Genomic DNA, 18866 nt, shown 5'->3' on the forward strand with positions numbered 1-18866 from the left:
GACTCTTTTGACCTTTTTATCTCTATTTTTATAATCTAGTAGATCATCTCTTTTTAGTTTATCCACTTTTCTTAACTCCGTCTCTATAATTCTTTCTTTGTATCCTCTTTTTTTAAGATTTGTTTTTAATACATTTCTTTGTTTTACATAGTAACTTTCTTTTGAGCATATTCTTTGTATTCTTACAAAGAATACAAAGAATATATTCTTGAGCATATTCTTTGTATTCCTAGACCCTTTGGGATTGCCCTTTTAGTGTGTATCGGATGTGCAGAGGACATGTGTAAATACTGGTGCATGTCAGTAGGTTTACAGAAGAGGTCAGTCTCAATTGAACCTTCTTCAAGTTTTACTATGGTATCTAAAAATTATATTTCTTTCCTTGTCCATCGAAGGTCCACCTTAATATTACTGTGTATTTCATTTGCCATTTTATGAAACTGGAAAAGAGATTCTTCTCCATGTGTCCAAACCCCAAAAATATCATCTACAAACCGAATGTATTCTAAAGGTTCTCTTTCCGATTTTCTAAGTAATTGTTCTTCCCATTTCCCCATGTATGTACTGGCAAAATGCATTCCTAATTTAGATCCTATTGCTGTACCATCGTTTTGTTTGTAATTCTTATCAACAAATGTAAATATATATATAAGTGTACAACATTTTACAGCTATTTTTCCTCATCTAACATCTTGTCCAAATGGTGAATAACTGGAACACTGCTGCAGTGACTGATCCTGGTTTCATACCCTGATTTTTTTGTTTATTTGTTTTTTTGGGAGGTCAACATTCTTTCCCTGCACTACTCACTGAAAAATAAATGAATAAATTAATTAACACATAAACACATATTTGTCAATATCCATGTTTTAATAGTTTTGCAAATCAATTGATTGTGCATGTCTAATAAATAACTAATATCACTCTGTTCAAATCTAGTACAAAAAAGTTTTTTTTTTAATATAGGGTTTAAATCTAAAAAAACAAATATGTAAATATGGTAAATACCAAACTAGATTAGCAACACTATAAATCAATTTTTACATTTTTTTTGCCAGGGAAACTTATCTTGAAATGGTTCTAAACAGTAAACTTTACAGGTTTTTTTTAAAATCATCCCAACAAGTACATTGACCACGAAGTGTTATAAATTACACAACACGATTTTTTTTCTAATCCGCTAATACTGTAATGTATTAGTGGATTAGGGCAGCAGTGTGGAGTAGTGTTAAGGCTCTTGACTGGAGGGTCTTGGGTTCAATCCTAGGTGGGAATCCCTGCTACTGTACCCTTGAGCAAGGTACTTTACCTAGATTGCTCCAGTAAAAAAAAAGAAAAACTGTATAAATGTGTACTTGTATGTAAAAATAATGTGTACAAAATAATGTAATTGTATCTAAAAATAATGTGATATCTTGTAACAATTGTAAGTCGCCCTGGATAAGGGTGTCTGCTAAGAAATAAATAATAATAATGTTTTGTGAAAATGAAGACAGACGGAGACAGGGATTGCAGGTTTCGAATTCATGGTTTACTATTTACAGGTATTTATTTAGTCACTGCCAGCCGTGACTCACGCCTCCAAAACAATGCACCTTGTTGGTTAATGATGTCCCTCTTTTAAGTTTACTACTGGATTTAACAAACTCTTTTGGCTCCTCTCTCTCAAGAACCAAACCCTTCTGCCGTTTTTACTGTTGCCAGCTCAAGCTCTCTTCTTTGTTTTACTTCAGCAAGGAACATTTTTGTTTATTCTGTTGAGCCATATTTTTGTTGCTTTACACACACGTGAGCCAAAAAGAAATGTCTGCTCTAATCAGCATTTGGGCCGACGGTTCAATCCAGAGAAGCTTGGATGGAAGCGTCAGTAACAAGCTGCTTCTGGGGCATTGATACATGCATTGTTTACTTGCTACTGTCACCCATGTGAACCCTGCTTTATCAAAAGCAGTGTGACATCGCATGTCAGTGTGAAGTCCTAAAGTAAAAATAATTGGACATTCTAAATTTATACAAACATTAAAAAAAAAAAAGCAGTATCACTTATTTGCTAATTTATTAAAAACTTAAATAATACATTAAGTTTAAAAGATTAGTCTGTGCATTGCCAGAGGCTCTCTTGGCAGCCATTTCTGGGTTTCTTTGTAACCAACAGAAGATCAGCTTCTTCCACAGCTCGCCAATCAGAAGTGATAGGGGTGGTACGTTTGCGCTTTGGTGCTGGACTTCCGCAGTCCAGTTTTCAGAAACTTGCGTGGCTCTCTACAAATATACCTGTAGTGTCTTTCTAGCAAAAGAACGAACATAGGACAAATAAATACATAAAAATTACTTGTCTGACGGACAAAGTAGAACAGTAAAACTTCTTGTCCCTCACACAAATCTTGTTGTCCCGGGCATTGGACAGTAAAATATGTACTGAATACCTAGTGTACAACACAGTGTAAGAGAAGTGCTATGGTAGAATATGTTTGAAACAAACAGAATATATTCTAACACTAATAATTTTAATTTCTAAAACTGAGCACTGTCCTCCCCACCCCCTTGTGTATCGAGGAAGCAGAACTTTAATTTCTTCATTCGCCATCTCAACAGCAGAGCTGTAGAGCGTAAGCTGTATTGAAAGAAATATCTCGAAACCCTTCTGCTGTTTGGGATTTTTTGTTAAATGCCCAGATGACCAAAAAAGTTGAATGCGAACTGTCCAAGCGACTGTTGATGTATCATGGGGGCACAACCAATCTCCAGGGTCATATTTTTTTTATTTTTAGTAGTAGTAAAATGTGACTGTGACCGATAACCTGCTTGGAATGGTGACTGTTAAATAAAGCTTTGTCAGCTGCAATTATTTTAATTGGCTGCTAAGATGCTGCTGCAATGCAAGCTTACTGTTTATATCGCAAGCAGCATCAATTACGTATAAATAAACAATGTGCATTCTTATTTGTATTTAAATTATAAAAGCATGATTACTGTTCTATGGAACGTATTTTTAAACTACATGTGAATGTTTTATTCCATTTATATAGATTACTTGTAAAATAACATGATTTCCAATCAAATATGAACAAATATGTAGCTATGGTGACGTCATCAGTCAATTATGCAAATTAGTACCATTGAAGGTTCAAACCTTCCTTCGGAAAGTGTGTTCAGAACCTTCAAAGGTCAAAATGTACCCTTCGTTGCAGCCCTATTAATCAATTGTTAAATCAGCACACTTTTAAGGGTGAATTGTAGAGTCAAGTCTCACAAGAACTCCGATTACACACGTCCTCATTACACAATTTAACAAGGTCTAGCACTGGTATATAGCTATCTGTACTAAAGATAAATAAATCTATTGCAAAATCAATAGACCCCCCACGCGTTTACTTGCCTTTCTATACCTAATATCCATACACATGCTTGCCACATTTGTATTATTTGGGGCAATTTAAAAGCAGGCTAAAATAAAAGCATGACTAATGCACAGTGCAAAGCTACACGTCACGCAATATTCAGTGATTCGTGTCATAATACAGCCATCGGACACTATCATTTTTCATTTGTTTTAGAAAAGTGATGAATTTATAAGACAAATCATCCAGGTTGATTGCTCAGTAAGGACGACACAGTCTTGTCTCTGGATGCTATATACCGAAGTCGGGATAATTGTTGATCAGTTCATTTATTTTCAAATTAATCAAATTTAAATTTAAATCCACCGAGTTACTGATTTCTCCCGACTCATATATCAGATAAGTTGCAGAATAGTTTCCTTTCTGTATATTCCTGCTCCCAGGCACTGACTGCATTAACAGCCTGAGTTAAACTAGAGACGTGTCTGCATCAGCGCCCACTTTCTCAAGTGCATCTTTACCATTTAAAATGCCTGCTGTTAAGAGTGATATAAAAAGATTATTATTACGCAGGGACTCATAATGCAAGGTTAATGCCCCCCTCCCCTCCCCCCCTCGAATTAGTGAAAAGTCCCATTGAACATGGTCTTAAGGTTTCTGTCCTCTGTGAATTCGCTGGTGTTTTTTCAGGTTTCCTGAATCTCTGAAACTCTTCCCACAGTCAGAGCAGAGATATGGTTTCTCTCCTGTGTGAATTCGCTGGTGTTTTTTCAGGTCTCCTGAATCTCTGAAACTCTTCCCACAGTCAGAGCAGAGATATGGTTTCTCTCCTGTGTGAATTCGCTGGTGTGAAACAAGGCTGTGCGACTGACTGAAACTCTTCCCACAGTCAGAGCAGCAATATGGTTTCTCTCCTGTGTGAATTCGCTGGTGTTTTTGCAGGTCTCCTGAATCTCTGAAACTCTTCCCACAGTCAGAGCAGAGATACGGTTTCTCTCCTGTGTGAATTCGCTGGTGTGTTTTCAGGTGTTGTGACTGTCTGAAATGCTTCCCACAGTCAAAGCAGCAATATGGTTTTTCTCCTCTGTGAATTCGCTGGTGTTTTTTCAGAGTTCTGGAGTCACTGAAACCTTTCCAACAGTCAGGATATTCTCCACCGCCCGCCCTCGCTTTAGCACCTGGACTGGAACCTGGAAAATATAAGCAGGAAATAAAAGTAAAAGGAACTGCTTGTAGGCTTAGGACATGTAGCTTGGTGGTGGAGTGGATTAAAGCATGTTAATTTAATCTGTAGAGGCTTGCACTGGGTTACATCAATTTAAAACACAGTTAAACTTAAATCCTGTAAAAGCAAAGTCAGTAAAGACTGATGCTGATGAAAGTTAGAAGCACTTTTTACACAGCCTACTTTTTTAACAATCCATTGATGTCAGAGCATAACTCCAAACCATGTGCAGTTTATCTGCGCTCCGTCAAAAAGACAATTGTCTTTAAAGCTTAAAATGCATCCACACTGGACAGAGCGGTGCGAGCGAAGTGGCCAAATGTCAATCCACGCCAGACGCAACTTGGAAACAATCCAAAAAGACTGGAAATAAATACATGACACCGCCCATGCATTCCTATTTGACATACTAGAGATGGGCTGTCCCATTACAACAGGTCTCGTTTTGATAAAAGGTTACCACCCTGACCTCTGGCAACTGTTGTAAAATAAAGGTTGGACTTGTAAAATCTATAGATCAGAGTTATTGAACATCTGTATATATCCAACAGTTTTATTGTTATCATATATTAGTAGTAATTGTACAGTTGTACTCGTAGTATTATTATTTTTTTCTTCGTGGTACCAGTAGTAGTAGTAGTCTGATTTGAAGCCCGGTACATCTCCAACTGTCAGCAGATAGCTGGACAATAGCAGTATAGTTTAACTGCTATTTTCAAAAAAAAATTTTTTTTATTGTTATACATTTATATATACAACTTACTGCAATCTCAATTGTGTTTCTTTACAAATTCCTTCTTTAATCCTTTTTGTTTATTAACTTTAAGTATTTTAAAGTACAACATTATTATTATGATTACCATTATTATTATTATTATTATTATTATTATTATTATTATTATTATTATTATTATTATTATTAAGCCTTACATAATCACCATCTTCATTATTATTATTATTATTATTATTATTATTATTATTATTATTATAATCAGTGTTGTTATGTGCAGGTCACCACTTACCTTGTATTATTTACTTTTATCAAGTTTTTCCTTTTAAAACAGTCTGGTGAATTTGACAGAAATGCTTTATAAATATGGCTCGTAATCTTCAAAACTATGTATGAGCTTGGTAATGTTGGGATTTGTCACATAGAATACAAACGTACTGCTGTACAATGTATAGAACAGTAGGACCTTGATAATATATTTGTTTGTTTGATAACTTTTCTGTTTTGAGGCGTGATGTGCTTTGAGGTGTGTGTTTGATGTGTGTCAAGGGTGTTAACCTTGCTTCTGACTGGTCAGATTCATTCCAGTTGCGCAACAACAACAAAAAAAACAAATACCTAGTAATCGAACCTCTGAAGCACACTGTGGAGATCTTGCAGCCTAGAACGACAATGTCACAGCTAGTGGGAGTCACTCACCTGCTAGACTGCATTCTGAATATGACCGCCTGTCTTCCTTTCCATCTTGTGTGCTGTTGGTAGAGCCTTCCTCTCTAGCGCCTTGCTCTCTCACGCAGATTCTCTCCAGCACCATGCTACCCTCCCGCAGGCATATAGGTTCCAGCTCAGGGATGTTTGGTTTGAAGTCCTCGGATTCCTCCTTCACTGGTTCCATGTGTTCAAACTCTACTTCAGGGGGCTCCTGTTTAATTTCCAGCACCTCTTCTTGTTTAACAAGAAGCAGTTCTTCTGTCTGGGGGATCTCCAATTCATTGTGCTCAGCTTTAATCTCAGAGACCTCTGGCTGACTGCTGTCACATTCCATTTCACAGAGCTCCTGTTTAATGGGGAGGGAAGCCAGCCCACAGAACTCTACTCTAATGGGGATAAGTTCAGGGAACTCCTCTTTAATTGGGACAGATTCCATCTTCACACTGTCCATGGCATCACACGGGACTCTGTTTAGTGGCTTCTGGGAAAAAAAAAACACATTCCAACTATTTATTTAGGGATGTATTTATTTAAATACAGTGCTAATAAGGCCATTCAAGGGGCTGAAAAATTCTGACCTTAATAACAGGTGTGGCTTTACTATTGAATGGACACAGGATACTGGATAATTTATAAAAATAATTACATTTTTGTAACGCACATAGTTTGTAACATTATTTAAGTTTATGAACAAAGCTGCACCGAATGCCCTACCTTGCTATTTATAGTATTTCTGCCAAAGACAAGCAGTGGGCGTGTTCTTTTTTTCCTGCTCGTGTTAACTATCATCTGATTTGCTGTCCCATCCTGACAACCAGCAAATCAGTTTTGAAAATGCTTTGTAAGTATTCAATGTGAACACAAAGCCCGATGCCTTGGATGCAGAGCAGGTCTACAGGCTTGTATTCCTGGCAGACATGTAAAGTGTGCATATTGAAGAAAACTGACGGTAAATAGCGTGTGCTTCTTTGGAGTTTCAAAATGAACCGTTAAACCTGGAATAATACTTTGTGTTTTTTTATGATGTATTTTTCAAACCAGGCTGCATGCTCTGTCTGGGTTTCCTGAATGATGACCACAACTAGGCAATGTAAGTACAATCTGACAAAACTGACAAAAAAATTAAAGCCGGTGTCGTAGGAAATAAGTTGACTGGGAAATAAGTTGATCGCGCAAGTGCAGTAAGGCAAAAGCAGACAAAAGTAAGGCGGGGCTATATTTTGATTAAAGGGGAGGTTCACTGCATGGCTTTTTATTTTTAACTGGCCGTTTTATTCACTAGACTGTATATGCTGGTGCGTGTTCGTGCCACTGTCTTTTCGTATGAACTTTAAAATGTGTGATTGATGACTGTTTCTATGGTAAACTGTTTTAAACCTCTGTCTTTTTATGTTTCTATAACATCGATGTCAATCTGATGTAGTTTATGTGTGATCGCGGAGATTTATTTATTTATTAAATTATTTTACACGTCAAAATGTTGTCAATCTTTAATCAAAATTAAAATGTTTCAGTAATATAATCTGATGACATGCTGCATCCATCATATTAGTATGACAAGGTCGTATTTTGCATCCATCATCCATGCTGCATCCATCACATTAGTATGACAAGGTCGTATTTTAATATTAGTACAGCTGTAACTTTACTACAGTTTAGACGTGGCAAAACGTAGGCCTACACTGAGAGTTAAAAAAAATGAATAGTATATACAGTACCTTGATTTGTCTGCATGTTTTAAGCATTAACATTTATTGTTACACATACAATTATGTTTATTTAAAAAAGGTTCTATGTTTAGGGTTGTGGTTTTTAAATTGGGATTTAGAGTGAAGAAAATCAACCACAAATAAATAGCCAGACGAAAGTTTTTTTTTTAGTAAGGAATTGTGTCGTATTCTCAGGTTGGGAATTAAAAAAAAATCTCTCATGTTGTTCGCACACAATACATTAACATAAATGCCATATTCTTCGTAAACGTGACAACTGCATTCCTTGCAGTAATATATAATACTACTAAGGGATAAGATTTGTACTATGTTAAAAAAAGGACCCTGTCAAATCCTCTTGATAGGACAAATACAGAAATGAAAAACGTATGCCATGGTAGATATGATTGCTCGTTATGACTTACATGGTTGTTGCACTACAGGAATTTACCATATTTTAAAATCATTCAGATCTACAGTAGCCTACATATACTGTATGATCTCTCTTTCTTACAATAGCTATCTTGGTTGGTATTGAACTACACATATTTACCACGGTTTAGCAGACGTTAACTCTTTAGTTTTTAACTAATTAATGTACTGTTTCTTCCCAAACTTGTAATTGAAATACATGCATGATGATAACCAATCTCCTGTTCGTTTTCTGTCCTAATGTATGAAAAAATAAATGAAACAACAAAGTACATAATACTAAATAATAATACTGTATAAGCAACATTTTTCAAGTACATCATGTGATTGATGTGCACCATCGCAGCAGGGAGCTCAATTCTTTCCATGACTGAAACTCATGCTTTAACTTTTGGAAAATCGCTTGTATACCTGTCCATACAGTAGTGCTTCCCAAAACAATAACACCTCCAGAAATGCAAAATAATGTTAAATATGTAACACTTTTAAATTACGTATTTGTCATACGTGCCAACAGTCCCTATATGGTCAGTCCCAATTTCCTAGCAAATGCGTCCCGATGCACAGGCAGAAAGTCGCGATATTTGATACTGATCACTAACTTAGTCTGAAATGTCCTGATAATTGATTTGTAATCAATTATTCTACCTTTTTAAGTACCTGAAATATACTTTTCTCTTTTTTCTTATATATATATATATATATATATATAATATATATATATATATATATATATATATATATATATTATATATATATATATATATAAATAATTTTCGTGGAAAACTAAAAATGTTTTCAAATGCACTTTGATGCTTCTGACCTTTTATGATTTTTTAACTGTAACTTGATTGAGACTGTAGGTGTTATGCCAAATAGTGTCACCTGGCAGTATTTGGCACTATTAGTGCCAAATACCATCCCCTGCCAAATAGTGTCGCCATCAATTGTGTCTCATTGAAGACTACGACTAAAGTAGCAAGGTGTAACAGATTGTATAACCATCATATCGATTTGATATTTTAATTGTGTTGCATTCTTTGTTTTTGGATCTCAAAGACCAGTTTTTAAACCTTGTTTTTTAGGATTTGTTTATTTTCGTACACTGGGGTCATTTTAAATAACTACATTTAGTTTGTTCATATTACCGATAGCCCAGCAGACAGTGAAACACTCATCACTGGTACGTTTATGAGCAGATCATATACAGAATGTTCTTATTAGACTATTCTAATAAGTAGGCTAATACCAATTCTCTGTTTTTGAAACATGATAAGCATACATTTTCATTAAGTTGACAAACTGTTAAAAGAAAAATGATTGACTAATCTGGTGGGTAAAGAAAAGCTGAAGACTAATCTGGTGGGTTCTGTTAGAAAGTTTTCATTGCTGTACTTTGCTACCTTCCAAAGAGAATTAGGGCATTTACCCTCACTTAAAAAAATGCAAGTGTTTTCTAAAACCAGTTCTTTTGTTTTCATGTACTGATTCCAAATGAAATGCGAGTGACACTTTTTGGCAAAGATGGAGGAAAAAATATTGTAGGCATACGAAAATGAACTGGCATGACTGCACATGTGTACTGACTACAAATGAAACACTATTCTTCCAATGACGGTATTTGGCACAACACCGGTATATATTTTATACCGGGCAGTTTGGGGACTACAAAAAATGATTAATTAAATAATATATGCTAGGTAGTTGTTAGTTTAGTTTGTTTTTATTCTGTATTAAGTAAATTATATCGATATAAAAAGGCATGAGAGAAGCTGATGTTATTTTTAAATTATATATATATATATATATATATATATATATATATTCAGCTCTGGAAAAAATTAAGAGACCACTGCAATATTATCAGTTTCTCTGGTTTTACTAGTTATAGGTATGTGTTTGGGTAAAATGAACATTTTTGTTTTATTCTATAAACTACTGACAACATTTCTCCCAAATTCCAAATAAAAATATTGTCATTTAGAGCATTTATTTGCAGAAAATGACAACTGGTCAAAATAACAAAAAAGATGCAGTGTCAGACCTCGAATAATGCAAAGAAAATAAGTTCATATTCATTTTTAAACAACACAATACTAATGTTTTAACTTAGGAAGAGTTCAGAAATCAATATTTGGTGGAATAACCCTGATTTTCAAGCACAGCTTTCATGCGTCTTGGCATGCTCTCCACCAGTCTTTCACATTGATATTGGGTGACTTTATGCCACTCCTGTGTTGCTGCAGGGCCATGAACGGATTTAACTTCAACACCACTCTAAATAAAATGTTGTTACTGTTATAAAGCACTAATCTGAAGCAGCAGTGTTTCAAAGTAACAAAAGCCTGTTTTTACTTTATGAAGTAGGCTAGAATGTTTATTATTATTATTATTATTATTATTAAAACATGTCATCATTCTTTATTGAAATTCATTTTCAGCTTTCATATTAAGGTTTTTGTGCTCATTCAGTCAAACCAAGTAGGAGTTTGCTTGCATCGTTCAAGTGAAGTAAGCTTATTTGTATATAAAAAACGACAATAGAGTCGCAGTCCTTCTTTCACAGCCAGTGTCATCTTACTTTAAAGGCACCTGAAATCATAAGGTAATTAAACTATTGTTGCTTATGTTACTCTCCCTGTCATTCTGCACTGTCAGCCCTTAAAGATATAAAATAATGTACCCAATCCGAAGCAAGTGCAAAACGTGCCCCAATATTTAAAGTAAAATAAATTATATATATATATATATATATATATATATATATATATATATATATATATATATATAATTACTAGCAAGAGATGACTAGCAGCAGTTATATTATTGTTTTAAGTTATTTTATTATGGTTAAACTTTGCCCTCTAACTCAATGGACTACAATGTCTTAGAAAAATAAGACCATACTGTTTATACTGTTAAATGTATACTGTGAAACTTATTCAGCAAAAGAAAATGTTATATATCTATATATCTATATATATATATATATATATATATATCTATATATATATATATATATATATATATATCTATATATCTATATCTATATCTATATATATATATAAATAAACCAGTACTTCTGACATGGCAAACATAATGAACTGCCTAACGAACGTAGGGAATACTTACGTTCTAAAGAACAGTACTTGCTTGCACTGTGCAGAGATGCCACTAGTACTGGTTGTGCCATTTGGTGCTTCTTGCATGTATTTGTAATTAATGCTCAGTAAGTACACATTGAACATTTTATACTGAAACACGTGCCCAATTTTGTAGGTTTGCAATTATTAAAACTGTTTGCTTGGCTTCTTGGTGTTTCTTAATTGTAAAAAAAATAATAATAATAAAATAATAATAATAATAATAATAAAAAAAAACATCAATTTGCCTCTCTACGCTTCGCAGTCAGTCCTTCTGTTTGCAGCACACTTTTTAAACTAAGCACAGTAGTGTGAACGTGGTCTAGACGCCTGATTGAGACACAAAATTATTGGACAATTGCTTCTGACATTGATTAAAGCACTGAATTGTTTCTTCTGCTTTTAGAGAGTGAAACCGGCATAGGTACCCAAACTGACTCAGTGTTACTGAATAAGAAAGTTTACTGGTCCAGAGTTTATCTACATTCAAAGTGAGTATAATTTAGATTTTGGTATTATACAGTAAATAAAATAATGCAAAAGCTTTATTTTTACAGTTGGTTATTAGTTATCAACATTGAAAACTGTCGATCCTTAAAATTAGGTCTTTGAAAATTGTCAAAATGGTGCTTGAAAAGTCCTTGAAATTTGCATCACAAAAACTGTATGAACCCGTATATAGCTGCTATGCACAAGCTTTTACTTAACAACGATAATATAAAGAACGTCTCGAATAGTAGCTATATTTATCCTTTGGCCCATGCGTAAAAAAAAGTCGTATTGCACTTTTGTGAAGCTCGAATAACTTATTAGTCAACAAGAAATGTAAACACGTTCAAGAAAATCACATTTCACTTGGTCTGGTAAAATAAACTTTTTTTTTTGGATGTACACAAAGGTTTTAATTATTCAGATGTTTCGGACAGAAGCCCTTTTCTCTGCACTGTGTTTACTTTCTACACAGCTGAAGGGCTAAAAAAAAAAAAACAACTTCATTTTTTTACACTGCAGTTATACCTCTTTTCACACACACACACACACACACACAAACATTTGCCTAATTTTTGATTCATTTCTCCGGCGCCTTTTAGTTTAGTTCATTATAAATTGAATCGGCCTTGTTCGTTTTGTAAACAAAGCCTGCAGCATCGTGCGTCGCAAACAACTAACTTTATTAAAAAAATATATATGTAACTCACTTTTTTATCGTCCACGCCTAGGAAACTGGTGTGCAACACCATTTAAATAATAATAATATTATTATTAATAATTCCAAATGAATGAGTCGGTTGTTTTACAAATGCCTGCATGCTCCCTTTTAATACGTCACTGCGCTCTCATCATCTGACTCGGTCACATGAGGCTCCTCGGTAAATGTCTGACGCTTGATTCAAATCAGCACCTCCGGTCACTTTTTTGAAGTAACAAAAGCTTTTATTCACTGCCAAACATGAACTGCTTTAGATGTGTAATGACTGCAGTATAGGGTATTGATCTTAGGTTAGGGTTTCGGTGTAGGAAGAGGATTATTCATTGTTTTATTTACAATAATATGATAGCCAGAATCCTGACGGGAGAAATGCCACAGATTTCCACAGTTCTGCAGCAAGAGGCAGAAGTTTGCAACCAAGAGCGCCTGTCGGGCAGCCCCGCCTCACAGGCAGATAACAACAAAAGAGCACAACGTTTACCGATGTCACACACATCTGCCCGCCCTGCCACTCCTACAGCTACGCCATTTTCTCTCTGTTGGAGTTTGAAAGCCCGCCGGATAGTTTGAAGTTGGGTAGTTAGGAACGGTAAGTAATGGCGCTCTTAAATTTACCAAAAAAAGTTTTGTTTTAAGCCCGGACATATGTACGTGCATACAGTAGGTATTTATAAACGGACGTATGTACGTGCATACAGTAAGTATTTATAAACGAGGATAATTAAATTTACATTTTTATTTGTTTTGGTATTTATAAACAAGCATATTTAAAGTTACATTTTTATTTGTTTTGGTATTTATAAACAAGCATATTTAAAGTTATATTTTTATTTGTTTTTCTATAATAACCTCTAGCACTGCCTGTATATTAAATTAAACCAATATCGTTGAAATGCATTGTGTTTAGACCAAAACGTTACAAAAGGGTGATTTTCGTGAAATGCACGTTCGCTGTTTTTGTAATTACAGGGTTAAGGCTAAGCAAATTGCGTATAAGATTAAGTAAGTTGCATAAAAGTCGGTTCTGATGTTGATTCTCATACTGCTACAAAATACTGAGCATAACCCTTCATAAAGAAGTTTGAAGGTTGACTTCAGGGAGCAGATCATTGCATTATATACCGGAGGTTTACATGCAGATTACAGTCAGTGCAGTCTAGCTGCCATCCAGGCAGGTGTCAGTGCAGTCTGGCTGCCTTCCAGGCAGCTGTCAGTCAGTGCAGCCTATAGCTTGTTTATAAGAACATAAGAAAGTTTACAAACGAGAGGAGGCCATTCAGCCCATCTTGCTCGTTTGGTTGTTAGTAGCTTATTGATCCCAGAATCTCATCAAGGAGCTTCTTGAAGGATCCCAGGGTGTCAGCTTCAACAACATTACTGGGGAGTTGGTTCCAGACCCTCACAATTCTCTGTGTAAAAAAGTGCCTCCTATTTTCTGTTCTGAATGCCCCTTTATCTAATCTCCATTTATGACCCCTGGTCCTTGTTTCTTTTTTCAGGTCAAAGTCATCCCCTGGGTCGACATTGTCTGTACCTTTTAGGATTTTGAATGTTTGAATCAGATCGCTGCATAGTCTTCTTTGTTCAAGACTGAATAGATTCAATTCTTTTAGCCTGTCTGCATACGACATGCCTTTTAAACCCGGGATAATTCTGGTTGCTCAGAATTTGCACTCTTTCTAGAGCAGCAATATCCTTTTTGTAACGAGGTGACCAGAACTGAACACAATATTCTAGGTGAGGTCTTACTAATGCATTGTAAAGTTTTAACATTACTTCCCTTGATTTAAATTCAACACTTCTCACTGTATATCCAAGCATCTTGTTGGCCTTTTTTATAGCTTCCCCACATTGTCTAGATGACATTTCTGAGTCAACATAAACTCCTAGGTCTTTTTCATAGTTCCCTTCTTCATTTTCAGTATCAACCATATGATATTTATAATGCACATTTTTATTGCCTGCAAGCAATACTTTACACTTTTCTCTATTAAATTTCATTTGCCATGTGTCTGCCCAGTTCTGAATGCTGTCTAGATCATTTTGAATGACCTTTGCTGCTTCAACAGTGTTTGCCACTCCTCCTATTTTTGTGTTGTCTGCAAATTTAACGAGTTTGCTTACTATACCAGAATCTAAATCATTAATGTCGATTAGGAATAGCAGAGGACCTAACACTGATCCCTGTGGTACACCACTGGTTACCTCACTCCATTTTTAGGTTTCTCCTCTAATCAGTACTTTCTGTTTTCTACATGTTAACCACTCCCTAATCCATGTGCATGCATTTCCTTGAATTCCTACTGTGTTCAGTTTGAGAATTAATCTTTTATGCGGGTCTTTGTTACAGATACTCGGGGAGTAGGAATTTAATGTTTTCTTCTAGGTCAACATCTTTCAATATACCATTGTGCTATGAACCTTGATGACCTTTTGATTCTTATTGTCAAATGCCAATGCAAATGATAATATTTTTTAAATTAAAAAAACAGTATTAGTATAAAGATTTTATTATGTATTAAATATAATTTTAAATGCTCTTGTTTTGATACACAAACTCATCTTTTTAAATGCTGTACCTGTAAAAATCAACAACCTTGTTTGAGAGAAGGAGCAACAGCTGATCCAAGCATCTGTTTGCATTGGCACCCATGAACTGATACTTTAAGCTGTGAAAAAATCTAAAACTCAACATATATTTTATGTTACAATAGTATAATAGAATTTGGAAACATACATTGTTTCAAAAGTAAGAGACTGCAAGTACAACAATTTCCTCCTGGATGCACTCGCATCACCTCAAACTCAACCTCTCTAAATCTGACCTCCTTTTCTTTCCCTCCTCCTCCCCCTCCTCGATCTCTCTATCTCTGTTCCTCTGGAATCTACCACACTCTCTCCCTCTTCCTCAGCTAAAAACCTTGGAGTCACCCTGGACCCCTGCCTCTCTTATTCCCAGCACATCTCCACTCTGGCACGCACTTGCAGATTCTTCCTGAGCAACATCCGAAGAATCCGACCCTTCCTCACCAACTATGCTACCCAGCTCCTGGTCCAGGCCCTGGTACTCTCCCGCCTAGACTACTGCAACTCCCTCCTGGCTGGCCTCCCTGCGTCCGCCACCCGTCCGCTCCAGCTCATCCAGAACTCTGCTGCTCGCCTGGTGTTCTCTCTACCTCGCTTCGCCCACGCTACTCCACTACTCCGCTCGCTCCACTGGCTCCCGATCACCGCTCGCATCCAGTTCAAGACTCTTGTACTAGCCTACAGATGCCTTGATCAGACTGCACCCAGCTACCTCCAGACCCTCATCTCTCCCTACACCCCCACTCGACCTCTCCGCTCCGCCTGCACTAGAAGACTGGCTCTACCTCCGCTACGCTCCCCTGCCTCCCGAGCCCGCTCCTTCTCCACCCTTGCTCCGCAGTGGTGGAACGACCTTCCTACAGATGTCAGGACTGCCCAGTCCCTGACCACATTCCGGCGCCTCCTTAAGACTCACCTCTTCAAACAGCACCTGTAGAACTCCTCTGTTGTATCCTGGGACACTATCACCCTTCATTTAAATATGCTTTATTTTGCTCTTATCTGCCCCCTATTTTACTGCATTTAATCCTGTACCTCAGAATATTGTAATCTCCCAAGTGTTTAATCTGTAGTATTTTGTACTTAATCATATCCTGATGTAACTATCACTACTTAATCATATCCTGATGTAACTTTCACTATTATCTGCTGTATTATTGAATTGTGGTTTGTCACACTTGAGAATTATTGTATTTCTTGTTCTTATTGTATGACTTATATTGTAACACTTGAATGTATTTGTATTTGCTTGCGATTGTAAGTCGCCCTGGATAAGGGCGTCTGCTAAGAAATAAATAATAATAATAATAATACAACAAGATAACTGGCACATTGCATGATAACACCATGTACATGTAGGTGTGCGTGTGTGTGTCGTGTTTTCTCATGTGAATGTTGGTGTTGATTGTTCACGTTTGGAATGTGGGGGTGTTAATTGAGCGAGAGTTTGAGTGTTGAGTTTTGTTTCATTGTTTTGTATTGAAAATAAAAAGTATTTAAAAACATATCATTTTGCCTCTGGGTCTGTCACAAGGTGATACAGAATGATTCTCAATTAAGTAATGTTTATTTTAATTAAATCAGAGTCCTGGGATAATTAAATTAAAACACCTGATTTTATATATATATATATATATATATATATATATATATATATATATATAAATTATACCCCTAAAAATGTCTCTTAAAACCTTCAATATTTTAAAATGCACAAATAATTAGATCAATCAAGTGATTAAGACCAGGAGTGAAAACCAAAAACACTTTGGCCCTCGAGGACTGAGATTGAATACCCCTACCCTATATGAATGTGGGATTGAATACCCCTACCCTAAATGTTGTGGTTGCCAGTTTAAGATTTTTTTTGTGTGTGTTAAGAGCACAATTCAAGGAGCATACATTTTGTTAAAATATATGGCATGCAATCCATCAACTTACACATATAAATCTTAAAATACTGCAGCTTACAATAAAAACACGCACAGTTCTAAAATAACATACTTACTGTAGTACATTGCTTCAACTTAATCATGGACCTGACAACTTCATTCCTCTGTGAAACATTCAAGTTCCCTCCATCCTTCTGGACCAACCATCTATGGACTGCCTAGAGCATGTCAGTAAATTTATGTGCTCATCTCTCCCTGGGTTTATATTACAGGTAAAAGTCACTAATAGGACTAAAACCTTATGAATACCTGCAATACATGACATTAACAGAGCAGGATGACAGCATTTGGGAAAATATCTCTAACAGCATTAATTTCCTTCATGTCCTTGTCTATCATTATACATCTGTAAGAGAATTAGTTCAAATTAGTAATATTAGTAGTTCCACTATTTTGTAAGGAAACAACCATTGGCCTAGACCAAATAAAAACTTTCGCAAATTACAAACCCAGTATTAATGGCGGGTTCCCTCTGGGGTAAAAGGAATAACCTTCTGACATCAGCACCAGGTTTCTAATTTGCGATTAGCGGGTGGGTCAAAGTTTTGATTTGGGCCAGGCCTTAGTGCTCAAAGGCATTGAATAACTGAAAGATGAAACATAAAACTGAGTCACTCTGCATCAGCAGTTGTTGATGTATAGTTCACCCCTAATCTCTTGGATAATAGCACCTGATAAATGACTAATTAAAAACAATTACCTTGGTGTGAACTCATTTAGGGCATCTTTCACCTTCTGAAGACACAATCCAAGATTCTGACTGTTTTCTTCATTTAAAATAAAGAATGCAACAGGTACACCATGACCTGCTTCACTCCTAACTATTAGTGCATACAATGCAAATGCATATGCAGTCACGCCTTTATATGTAGCATCTAAAAAATAATGTCTTTCCCATTCTCTGTAGCTGTTGAAGCTGCCGTGGATAGCACGATCATGAGTGGTTGTGAAACACTGCGAGCTAAAGGGTGATAGAACAGCACGTGGTCTTTAAGATCTGTTTTGAGAAGTTTATCTACGCTAGAAGAATCATCATTATCCAGATATAGACTAGCGATATACTGTTCTTTAATCACTTTCACATCGTGGGGTGTGACAAAATATCTATGCTGAGTGTTTTGCCCACTCTGCTGCCCTAACAGCTATATCAGTTGGTAGAAGATGTTGGGCCAAATATGCTTCAATTAACCTGAGAATTTCAGGATGTATTTTGTTGACTTTTTGCTGACAAGGGTCTTTAAGATCATGCCCATTATGAATGGGCTGAATACGAACAACACATCATTTGAAAGCAGAGTCACTTATAAAATTAAAACTAACAGATGCCCTACAACCGTTGGCTCTTGTTTTCCAGGGAATTCCAAGTGATTTTCCTTTTGGTTTATTTGCTCTTTCACATCTATAATATACTGAGTTTTTAGCTTGATGTCTTGCTGTAAAGAATCCATCTTCATTGCAACTAAGTTCTTCCAAGACTTCATGGATGAAATCTTCTCCAGATTTGGTTTTAAGCAGGTTCACTCTTTGGATGATGTTTGGGTCCACCTCTCTCTTTAGCGAATCTTCAATGGATTTAATCCAATATTGGTCCATCTGTATAAAATACAATTTGATATTATTTGTTTTGGTAATGTATAATTTTACAAAATTAATGATATTAAGAAGAGCAGATAAACACAAAACTGTACCTGCCTTCCAGGCAGATAACACATAAACCTGCCTTCCAGGAAGCGACATTGTGGGAGAAGTATGAGTTGACAAGTACAACACAGTTAGAAGCAGAAAGGAGGAATTACAACTTTAAATTAAATCTGGAGTTGCTTTAAA

General features: G+C 35.9%; 1 protein-coding gene across 2 annotated transcripts; it reads right to left on the bottom strand.

The window, feature by feature from the left end:
* Window positions 1–824: 824 nt before the first annotated feature.
* On the bottom strand, window positions 825–12634 carry LOC131721197 (zinc finger protein 79-like). Of its 2 annotated transcripts, none has more exons than XM_059014579.1 (3): window positions 12491–12634; window positions 5996–6488; window positions 825–4531 (listed from the first exon to the last, which is right to left on the bottom strand). In XM_059014579.1, exons 1-3 carry the CDS (start codon window positions 12530–12532, stop codon window positions 3990–3992), a joined length of 1077 nt encoding a protein of 358 aa, XP_058870562.1. In that variant the 5' UTR covers window positions 12533–12634; the 3' UTR covers window positions 825–3989. The 2 variants fall into 2 exon arrangements, with proteins under 2 accessions (XP_058870562.1, XP_058870564.1); XM_059014581.1 differs by lacking the exon at window positions 12491–12634 and adding an exon at window positions 11281–11484 and having other exon boundaries at window positions 826–4531.
* Between the last annotated feature and the right edge of the window lie 6232 nt (window positions 12635–18866).

Source organism: Acipenser ruthenus, chromosome 48 (assembly GCF_902713425.1).
Source record: "Acipenser ruthenus chromosome 48, fAciRut3.2 maternal haplotype, whole genome shotgun sequence".
Classification (NCBI taxonomy): Eukaryota; Metazoa; Chordata; class Actinopteri; order Acipenseriformes; family Acipenseridae; genus Acipenser; species Acipenser ruthenus.